This window comes from Lolium perenne, chromosome 4, assembly GCF_019359855.2.
Source record: "Lolium perenne isolate Kyuss_39 chromosome 4, Kyuss_2.0, whole genome shotgun sequence".
Taxonomy (NCBI): Eukaryota; Viridiplantae; Streptophyta; class Magnoliopsida; order Poales; family Poaceae; genus Lolium; species Lolium perenne.
The window spans coordinates 302,455,022-302,466,408 of NC_067247.2; the positions used below are offsets into that span (position 1 = coordinate 302,455,022).

General features: G+C 49.6%; 1 protein-coding gene and 1 long non-coding RNA gene across 2 annotated transcripts; one reads left to right on the forward strand and one right to left on the reverse strand.

Annotated features, from left to right (window-relative positions):
- Nucleotides 1-3,517: 3,517 nt before the first annotated feature.
- Nucleotides 3,518-7,705, forward strand: LOC127295962 (uncharacterized). Its single transcript, XR_007848189.2, has 3 exons — nt 3,518-4,007; nt 4,150-6,119; nt 6,221-7,705. It is a non-coding gene; the product is annotated as an uncharacterized lncRNA (long non-coding RNA).
- A 1,847-nt stretch (nt 7,706-9,552) lies between these two features.
- LOC127295963 (cysteine-rich repeat secretory protein 55) lies at nt 9,553-10,876 on the reverse strand. The gene is made up of 2 exons (XM_051325992.2): nt 10,464-10,876; nt 9,553-10,351 (listed from the first exon to the last, which is right to left on the reverse strand). Exons 1-2 carry the CDS (start codon nt 10,802-10,804, stop codon nt 9,895-9,897), a joined length of 798 nt encoding a protein of 265 aa, XP_051181952.1. The 5' UTR covers nt 10,805-10,876; the 3' UTR covers nt 9,553-9,894.
- Nucleotides 10,877-11,387: the final 511 nt, after the last annotated feature.

Here is an 11,387-nt window from a genome sequence, read left to right on the forward strand (position 1 = left end):
GATGTCTGAAACCTACTTGGATTGTACTAGGTATGAATTTTTTTTATATAAATGTATGTAATATATGTAAAATTTCTTTGATTCCAAGATGTTACATAATCTGATTTGAGTAGCTCACAAATTTTGAAGGTATTTTGATTTTTTCTTTCTGAAACAAACTTAAAATGTTCCGAAAATAAAGAAATATAACTGGAATATGTGTAAATCTTGTAGGGAGCTTCTATAAAGTTGTTTTTAAAAATTTACAAAGCGTAACTTCAAATTTGTATTGAAAATAGTTAGAATATTTTTCACCCTCAAATGATACTAGTTGTGGTGGAGGCGGAGATCAATAATTAACGAGAGAGTATGGAAAGGGCATGAGTAAGAATGCAGACACATCCACGTGGGTGGGCTCCACAGACATGCAGTAAATCAAGATACAAAGATTTCAGGAGGAATACCCATGTGATAGTAGATGATGTGGCGGTAGTTGATTGGTGGGAGAGACTCCGGTAGTTACCGGTTCCGTTAGAATTCACTTTTGGGGGGGGGGGGGGGGGTGATGGTTCTCCATCTGCTTTATGGCCTATTTTCCTTTTCTCCTCCCTCATATTCATAATAATATGTGTACATATATGTGTATTGATGACAATTAACATGGAACAAAGCGAGTAATGTTAGTTTAAACTTGAAAAAGACGGTACAACCTCTTAATGTTTAGGGTTTCCTACGTCACATTCGTGAAGGATCAAGGTTTTTTATAAAAGAAAAAGTGAGCATGGCCCTCGGTGGCATATTTCTATAGAAGTGCTTCTTAGCGAGATTTCGGAAACCACCTCCCGATGGAAGTCAAACACTGGTTGTTGAATGCGCCAATGTGATCCTAACCGTTGGGTTTCTGCCCAAGGTTCTTCCTCAAGCATCGCCGAGTCGATAGCATAAAACTACGGAGTACTACATTTATGCTTAAATTCCAGAAAAACGGCTACTTTTCAGATCGCTAGCAAAAATCTGCCAACAATTTTTTTGCAATATGCACTAAACCTCGAATTAATCCAGATTGACGCTGAATTTGGTAGTGGGGCTCACGTGTAAGGGCCAATTTTGCTGACGTGGAACCCACTTATACCCTGAATTAAAAAAGTCAAGATATTCTAAAAATGTAGATAAATATCCAAAAAAAGGAAAAAATTGAAGGCCAGCCCTCCTTCCGCCACCGCTTCATGCCCACCTCGCCCTTCGAGCTCTGCGCTCCGGACGGCCGCCGCCATGGACAGACTCTAGCAGGGGTGGCGCTGGCAACTACCGGCAGGTGCCACTACGAGCTCCATCAAGGGCGGCGCGGGTGACCTTCGGCAGGGGCCGACGCGAGCGGTGCTCGGTAGGGGATGCGAGGCGGTGCTCGATAGGGGAGGAATCTCCTTCCTCAACTTCGACAGGGGCCGGCTAGGAGGACTAGCTCCGGCCAGGTTTGGAGGACTAGCTCCGGCGAGCTCCAACGAGGTGACGGGTTGGGCAGAGGAATAGACTTTTTCCCTTTTTAGATACTTTTTTATATTTCAATCTTAGGAATTACTCGGATTTTGCCACGTTATGTGGGTTCCACTCGTCAGGTTTGCTATCAATTCGCGTTTAATTCAAGATTAGTGCACATTGAAAAAAAAAACCTCTAGTAGAGTGGCATATTTTTGCTTCCACTCCGAAAAGTGATCTATTTTCGAAATTTAAGCACAAATATAATAGTTTTATATGCTATCAATTCAGTATCGCCTGCAACGTAGAACGGATGACTTCTGTGTCGTTTGACATCATCCTCTTCAAGTTAACAGCTAGGTTGAAAACTTGTACACGTACATAACTTGCTTAGTACGAACACGCACGTCGTTTTATCTTCTAAGAGCACTAAGCTCCCAGGGTTGCAAGCTTCTGTCGTTGTTCCAAGCATCGCTGTCGCTGGTCCCACCCACGGGCAGCTGTTACCGCTCGGCTTTCCACCGCCTGTCACGGCTTTCGTCTGGTTAGGGCATCCAGCCGGCGCATGAACGGACGCTTCGATGACCAGAAATATGTCGGGCTGCATTCAATGGGACGGCAATAAAAGTGGCAAAGACCGTCCAGCGGAGACGCAAACCTGGCCCAAATATGCGTCTCGGATGCGTCTCTGCGGACGTCCGGAAACGGCCGCTCGTGTCTGGCGGACGTTTCGGCAGCCGCTTCGGCGGCGACCCTGCGTCGATGCGTCTTCTCAAACGCGCCAGCGACTGCAAAGCTGCGTCGCTTCGGCACTCTGCGCCACGTTAATGGCGACGATGCCTCGGCTGCCGAGCGGCCGCCCACCTCCGCCAACCAGGTTAATGGCGACGCCACGCGTCCCGCGGCCACTGCATGCCGCCGGCCTATATAAAGGGGGCGCGCGTTCTTCTTCCTCATCCACTCCTCCAAAGAAATCCTAGCCGTCACAAAGCTCGACCGTAGCGCCGCATAGGTGTTCCTGCGACGCAGCCAACCCCGCGAGGAAGTCCATGGCCGGGCCTGGTGGCCGGCGAGGCGGTCGAGGCCACAGGCGCCCCGTGGCGGGGGCAGGGGCCGCCGTGGTGGAGCAGCCTACGGCCCCACGCTCGCCGTCGCTGCGCCCTCCTCGTCCTCGCGGGAGGAGCGGCGCCGAGTTCCTCCTGCATCGACGACGACCCACTCACCATCAAGCGGCTCTACGGGACAAGTTCGCCGAGTTCGTCGACGGCGTCGAGCCGCGCGCACTTGCGGCTACGGGAGGCCGGTGCAACCTGCCGCTGGACCGTGGAGGTCTGTTCGACGGGCGAGGCAAGATGTACTGCGCACGGGGCGGGACAAGTTCGCCGTGACCTCGACCTCGAGCCGGCTGCCGGCTCACCTTCCTCTACGAGGGAGACGGCGAGATGATCGTCAAGGTGTTCGATGACACGGCTGCCGCGAGCACTACCACACCGACGACTCCGGCTCGACACCGATAGTTAGAACGTCGAGTGTTCTTTCTTTGCGAGCGAATGCGGCTACGGGCGCACGAAGCCAGTAGTCGAGGTTTCTGGATGTTCGCCTCATCGGTAGAACCAACAAGGGCACCATCTCCTCCCGCTGGATTTTCCAGTTTGGGTGATTGGGTGTGCCCTCGAATGTTCTTTCTTGGCAGCGAACATACGGAAATCAACACAACTGGTTTCCTCATTTTGCAATGTTTTATTTGTGTCCACCATGGTTCAAACTATGTGTTAGTTTGTGTAAACCATGTTCCAAACTATGTGTTAGTTTGTGTAAAATCATGTTTCAAAATGTTATATTTGAAACTATGTTTAAATGAACACTACGTCAAAAAAGGAAAAAGAAAATGCGTCGCCCCGCTGGAGCAGACCCAAACGCAAATGGACGCGCGAACAAAAACGGTCATTTTTGCATCCGCAGCCCACGGACGTTCACGGACATTAAAATACGTCACGCCGCTGGAGATGCCCTTAGTCGGTTATTTTGGAGGTCAACATTGGGTCCTCTGCGGAGAGGAACGACCAGCAAAAATACGGCCGTCCGCCGGGTTCAGTCTGCCTCTTCCAAGCTCGCTCCCCATTCATCGCGAGAGGTGCCAAATCGAGCTCCACCGCCTCCGCCTTTGTTGCCGCCGGGCGCCGGGTTCAGTCTGCCTCTTCCAAGCCCGCCCCCATTCAACGCGGGAGGTGCCAAATCGAGCTCCACCACCTCGGACTTTGGCGCCGACGGCGGCAAGGAGCGGCACACAGGGAGGCAGCGCAGCGAGGCACTACCCCAGTGCTCCATCGTCGAGGCAACGACCAGCGGCCGCTGGTCGTGCTGCCATTCACCCCGAAGTTGTTCTGTTCCTACTGCGGCTGCCGCATCGACAAGGGGCTCCACCACGCGGACGTCGTTTACGGCAGTGGGTCAGGTGGTGATTGGCCTCACCCTCCCACCTCTGGTTGCAGCGCAGCAGCCTCTTTGGCGTGTGTCACGTCCGTCGGCAGAGCTAGCTCCTCCGAATCATGGTTAGCTTTGTCTCGCCCTCCCCCTACTGGTGGCGACCTCTTAGGAGTATGGCGAAGCTATCTCATACAATCGTGATTCTTATTGATTAGCTACATGAGTGCTTGTTCGCTTAGTTGGATTATTTTGCCATCACCGTTGCAGGTTCAGATGTGCACTTCAAGTGTTTGTTGGAATGCCTGAAGAGAGATTGCGTATAATAAATCAGCGAGCAATACCCAAATACAAGCCAATGGGCATGTTGATAGCCATGTGTACTGGGATCCTTTCGCATGCGTATTTCGTACTCCCTCCATCACCTTCCTCATTATCCAATCTGCCGGTACACCTCCAACATTCTTCTTTGCTGCTTGTGGGTGTGCTACCTCTGGGAACTGGTTTCACTTGTGATTTTTGCATTTTCCATGTCCAGATATATAGTTTTGAGTTAGCAAATTTATAATCTGCCTGATTTTTTTATGTGCTCTGATTTTTGTATGAGTGCATGGAAGAACAATCATGTTTACTTTACTGTGAGTAATCCTTGTTTATAAAAAGCTGATTCTTATTTGACATTTTATCTCCCGTCTTGCAGTCTCACTATTTTAGCCAACAAATTTATCATGTAACTTTGGTATCCTTTGCTACAATTCAGGTCTAGAACAGATTGCGCCTCCCATTTCCATAGGATCGTTGTAAATAGATACGATTGGAGGATAATATGTAGATGGAAATGGCTCCAACATCATAGGTATACATGAATATATTCAACCCTGCCCCTTTTTCCTTTCAGCAGGTTCTCAAGTGAATTGCTTGTGGTGCTAACATTGTACAAATCTTTAGTTTTCAAACATTCTTATTTGGGTAGAACAAGTAGTATATTTCTTTTGCTTTTCTGTTAATGTTACTATGAATTCATTTTAGCTGGCGTTTGTCTCGCGATTCATTTCCTTTACGTGCCTTAGTGCCTTCGAAGAATTTATCTTTCGCTTGCTCGCAAAAAAAGGTTATCTATTATGTAGTCTTGGACTAAATACATCAATTTTCTCCAGTTGTGCAAATGAATATATGACTGATTCATACTGAAGACAAAACATTTTAGAAACGTGTAGTAACACTTGGGTTCTATCTATTTCTTAGATGCGTTTTCTTTCTTGCATCACGTCCCAAAGATAGCAGTTCGCGAAAATCTTAGATTGCGTGAACCAGCGTCATTTTATCATGGAAAATAAACAAAAAAATTATAAACTACCAGTGTGCTAGAGGAAGGAGGGAAGAGCAATTGTCACGTTTTTTTTACCACTGTGCTCGAATAACGTCTGACGAACCAGTGTTCTTGCAGGCCATCAGAAACTTACTAGCTTGCAAATCGGGTGCTTATCATTTTTTAGGGGATTGAATATTCATTGGGCTAGAGGGGAGGGAATGCTTGAGAATCTTGTGATCTTGCAGTATTGAAATTTCTTGCTCTTTTTTTGCTGGTTTGATCAGAACACGCATTACGGTAGAATGGAGATTGATTTGAGCAAATTCCACTTGGTTCTGCTTGAGCCCCCACAATGTTGGGATGATGTGTTGTATTGGAATATGGTATTCGTGTGTATGGAAATGCGCTTCCATTTGGTACTGCTTAATCCCCCACAATTTGGGATGATATGTTGTATGGAATATGCTGGGTTTTAATAAAAGGCTGTGTGCATCATCACGATGCAGAAGCCGGGTTTATCCCTTTTCAAAAAAAAATGTTGTACTGGAATATGTTGTTCGTGTGTATGGAAATGCGGCAGCTTCAAGCATCTGTAATTGCTCTCGCTTGAACTGGTGTAGAATGTTAGGCAAATTTAAGTGAAAATAATTGTCATTAAGTACATATGTTTTTGTTTTGCCATTCTGTTTTTGTGAATATTTACTTTTAATTTGTAAGCACAAGAAAACTAAGTTTCGTCATAAAGCAATACTGGATACACTACACTCCTTAACCAACTTTGGTCAGCAGCAGATTGTGTGGTGTATGTTATGTTTTCTGTCATTTGGGGGTTCATTTCCTCCTTTCATGTGTTATTTGTTTTCTTACCCAGTTGTAGGTCTGGTGGCGTTGTGGTTGTTGGTGATGGAATGATTCCAGGCCGCTTGAGGTATCATGCACACGAATCATATGATGTTCTCATTCCTTGTTTCGTATTTTCCAGTCCCTCTATGTTGCTTTTCATTTGTTCGCCCTCCAAATCTTGGCTAGGTTCTTGCCCTCATGTCTACAACATCATCTTCTGTGTTGTCGTTGCCTACGTCTCCTACTAGGTTAATACTCTTACAAGATGAGTTTCTAGCTCCACTTTGTTGAAAAGGTAAGATGCATATTCACTCATCCATAGGTCCAATGAATAAATCATTGAACTGTGTGGCTTCAGTTTTCATTTTTGTGTGAAATAAAAACAACTATGTCATTGGATCATTTTTTTTTCTTACGTGACCGCTCTTTGGTTATTTCGCGGTCATATTGTTGGTTTATTCTAGAAAATTTGTGTTCTAGATCATTGATCTGTTGGGTCTTAGTGAGTTGCCACACCATTGGTGTTCTAAGTTAGATTTTTGCTCCAGTATAGTGCTTGCATTGTTGTCTCCTAGAAGTATAAACGGCAGACAAAACAGAGGTCCTGCTAAAATGATGCTCCCTCCGTTTCATATTATAAGATGTTATTATAGGACGGAGGGAGTAGAATAGAAGGTTTATTGATGATGTAAGCACTTGATTACTTTTTTGAAGCTTTGTTCGAATGTTGAGATGGATGGTTAGTGCTGACAACAATAGCTTAGAACTTTTTGTACCGCCTATATGTTTCAGCATGGTCAAATAGTTCATTTTGTCTGAAATGATTCCATCATCATCCCTCACGATGAGTTAAGATACCATTTTAATTTTGATGATTCTCTTGACGATTAAGTTTTGTGTAGAAAATGCAAAGATTGGACATTTTTGTTTATCTACATGGCTAGACCTACTGCTATATACTAGCTTATGTTAATATTTGAGGCCACAATGACTGCATTTCCTGTTGCGGGAGTTAACTTATGTGAAATTAATCTCAGATGTTTCTTGACATGTGTTTTGACCATATGCAACATTGCTTAGCGCTTTTACAAATTATATTTTTCTTGTGCTTAGTATCTGTCCATGTTTAAGTCATCTATCTATTGCTATGTATTTGTACTAAACTACTAAGTTCAATGTTGTTCAAGGAATTTAAATATCTGATGAGCTTTACAGGCTTCAAGTCCTTGCATTTTGCTATTGGTTTTTCCACTGCTCAACGGGTTGTTTTCTGGTTCGCCGTGTGATTCATGCACTGTTGACAGTAATGTCTATGTGAAAAGGGCGCAACTGACATTGCTGGTCTGAGGCATGCATGCCATAGCCATTAGGATGATAACATGGATACTTTTGCGATATTCAGTTAAGCCTGCTTTTCTGGGATTTAAAAGCTCTATGTTATTCTAGATTATGCATTGGTTTATTTTGTAGCTTCTTCTTTGTAGCTTCTAGAGTCTTCTGGTGTTCCCTATGATAGACTTGACAGTAGTTTCATTGGTTTATTTTGTAGGCATGGTTTGTAAGCAGTGAAAGAGCCCCGCGAAAGAATATTAACTCAAAAGAATTTTTTTTGAGAATTTACAGCAGGAGAGTTTCCTACTGTGTACTTTATTATCAAAAGATCATTAAATAAAGAGGCCTATGTACAAGGTCCACCAACGTGAAACCCAATAGATAGGAAAACAACTTTGTGTCAACATTTATTTAGGGCATCTCCAGCGGGCCGACGGATTTCGGACGTCCGAAATGTCCGTTTGCGTCGGCCCGCGGACGCGTTGTGGCCCAGGGTGACCGTTTGCGTCGGGGGTAGCTCCAGCGGTGTGGACGCATATTTTATTCGGGGACAGCGTCGTGGTCTCTAATGACGTTTTACGTCCCGTCGAGGACTGCCGCCGGCGATTAACTGTTCCCGCGCGACTAACTGTTCCCGCGCGACGACGATCGTTCCCGCGCGCGCCCAATACATTGGCAAGTTTCGCCGGTGTTTCGCGCGCGCGGGAAACGCCCTGCGCGCCAACGCCGTTTCCCGCCCCGCCGTGGCTATATATGGTGGACACCACTGGGTGCGATGGGCACACCTCAAGCTAACCCTACCATCCATCCATGGCGGACCACATGAGTTGGGAGCACGTTGTTCACATGTGCCGCCAGCTCCACCCGGAGGAGGAGGACGAGGTAGCCGCCGCCGGCGTTGAGGCCCAGCAGCTGGACCTGGAGGTCGCGGAGGCGGAGGCGGCAGAGCGCGCGGAAGGGCGCCTCGCGGCGACCAGGGCGGAGATCGCCAACGCCATGGCCGAGCTCGCCGACGCCGTGGCCGAGCTCGCGGAGGCGCGGGCGGCCATCGCGGCCCTCCGGCCGACGCCGTCATCCACGACATCGCGGACGACGACCCCCCGTGCCCGGGCGCTTCGAGTGCGCCGGTGACCGGCGTGTTCGCGCTCGCGTCCTTCGAGTCCCTGGCAGGGGACGCCCAGCGCCGCCAGGCTTGGGTGGCGGAGGAGGAAGCCGCCAGCTATGCGACGACCATGGCTAGGGGGTTAATGTGCTCCGACCTAGACTCGCTCCAGCGTAGGGGCCCTTCTCCCGCGTGGGTCGAGCAGGAGAACCGGGAGCTGGAGGTCGCCATCGCCGCCAGGGACGAAGTTGTGGCGGCGGCGGCTAGGGACATGGCCCGCTTCGTCGACGGCGTGGCGGCGATCCAGGCGGCGGTCCATGCGGAGGAGGACGCGGCGGCGGCAGTCCGAGCGGCGGAGGAGGAGGCCCGGGCGGCGGCGGTCCAGCGGGCGGCGAGAGGAGGAGGAGGCCCGGGCGACGGCGGCTACCAAGGTGGCCATTGCGACGGTGACGGCCCTGTGGGACAGCTCCCTGGCCGAGGCCCTCGAACGCCACAGGCGGCAGGACGAGATGTCCGTTCGCCGGCGTGCGCGGCGCGCGGAGTGCAAGAAGCGCTCCCGCTTCGACGACGGCGCCGGCCCATCCGGCGGCAAGTAGTAGGGCGCGCGACTGCGAGTAACCGAGGCCGGTGTAGGCCGCGCGACGGCGAGTAGGTACGACCGTTGTAGTTTTAGGTTAACTCGACTAACCATCTCTGTAAAGATGGTCCTTTTGGCCAATCAATAGTAATGAAAAAATATGTTGCTTATCTACTCACTGCCGACCGGGCCCGGATGTACCCAACGCGGACATTTTCCGCGACCGACGAGCGTCCGCGGAGACGCAAACCTGACGCATATTTGGGCCAGGTTTGCGTCTCCGCGGACGGCCCGGTCACTTTGCGTCGCCCCGCTGGAACAGGCCCCAGACGCATTTCCGGTCACGACGGACGCAAACGGTCGCTCAGCGCGCCGCTGGCCTTACAAGATAGAAAAGGGAGAGTTGCTACAGAAATATATGGGCGATCAAGTCCTTGAGTGGTGATTGGAGGTTTTCTTTGACTCTGCAGCCAATGATGGTGAGGTCTTGGGAAAATTGTCTCTGAATATTAGTATAACTCTCTAGATATTGCTGAAAAAACATGTTGCTTCTGCATATGGTTTGAGCCCAGAGGGTTAGGTGTACTATTTTCAGTACTTTGAAGTTATGTCTATTAAAAATACTCCCTCCATCTCAAAATAAGTTGCTCAACTTTCTGTAGATACGGATGTCTATAACTAAAATGTGTCTATATAATTCCATATATAGACTAGTTCCCAATTGAAGCACGCGCTGGCTACAACCTTACGTACCGGCGCACGTACTAAGTGCATGCAGCTCAAATACCACGGATAGTATACTTCTCTCGCATGATGCACAACAGAAAGTGCTGGGAGTTCTGTACGTTGTTAAGGGTGCACGACGATCTTGGTGTACTTGGTCATGTCGGTGGTGGCCTGACCGCCGGTGCCGTCGAGCGGGAAGTAGAACGGGTAGATCTCGTAGCGCACCCTGCAGGTGCTGTAGTTGATCTGGCAGCCCTGCTGCGCGCCGCAGAAGTCGCCGAACTTGGACAGCGCCGTCGAGACGCACTGGGCGCACGCCAGCTGCGCTAGGTCCCGCGTGCACTGCGCCAGGCCGTAGATGGTGACGAACGGCGTGTACTGGTCCTTGGCCCTGCCGAGCCCCGCGCTGCCCGCCGCCGACGCCTGCGCCGCCGTCTTGCCCATCACCATCCCCACCGCCTTCCCGAACTCCTTGGGGTCAGTGTCCTCCGCCTGCACGTTCACCAGGATGACGCCGGCGCCCGTGTCCGTCTGCCCCGCGAAGTCCGTGTTGCTGTAGCGCACGAAGCAGTAGTCGTACCTGCACGCACCACGCATTATATATAGTCAAGCTAATCTCTGTTGACTGTCGACTCAAAGAAGTCACTGAAATAACTGAATACTATATGTGTAAAATCTACAAGACGCAATACCATATTCTGGCGTCGGATTGGTAGCTGCAGGTGGCGGGGAGCTTGTTGGCGGCGTCGGCGAGGCAGGCGGAGCAGTCGCTGGCAGATACGTCGCCGCGGCACTGCGCGAGGCCGTAGACGAGGTTCTTATCCTTGCCGGCGGAGGACGTGGCGAAGCCTCCCGTGGAGCCCTTGACGACGAGGTCCGTCAGGACGGAGTTGATGCTGGCCTTGCCGCTGCCCTTGTAGCTGGTTCCGGCGCAGTAACTGCCAATGGGGTCCATGGTCATGCCCATAGCCAGAGGGAGCAAAGCCATGGCGGCGAGGAGCAGCCAGCCGCTGCACGCTCTGCGAAATGCCATGGTGTGCTAAGCTTTAGTGTTGTGTTACACTAGCTAGTACAGAGAGATATTGTTGATTGTGTCATACTGTCATGTGTGTGGCGATTGGTTGGAGCTTATAACGAGTAGTCGTTGCTGCCTTTCTTGACTGCTCGATTGTATCGCGTGCAACGTCAGACGTCGACACTAGTATGAGGCCGTGGACCGAGCTATTGCTGAATCAGCAATGGTCCATTCATAGTCGTCGGAGAGCGATGGGCATTTCTGCATATGGTGGGCACTTGCTGATATTGCTTGCTAGCTGGTTCGCGGCACGTTATATGACTCGTTGACTTGTTCCATTAGAATGTGGCTTACAAATGAGTGGTACGTAGGGAACCCACCCAACTTTGATTTCCTGTGGCTTCAGACGTCTAGAGGGGAAGTGATGGGAATCCGAATCTCGCTATTGTAACTAGCAGAGTACTCCACGCTCACCCCGGGCCCGGCCATAAACGAGTCTATTTAGTACCTAACTCAAGAAAATGAAGGACGGGATCTAAAACACAAAAAAGTCAGATCACCAATGGGCAGCGGTACAAACTACAAAACCTTTCAGAATACC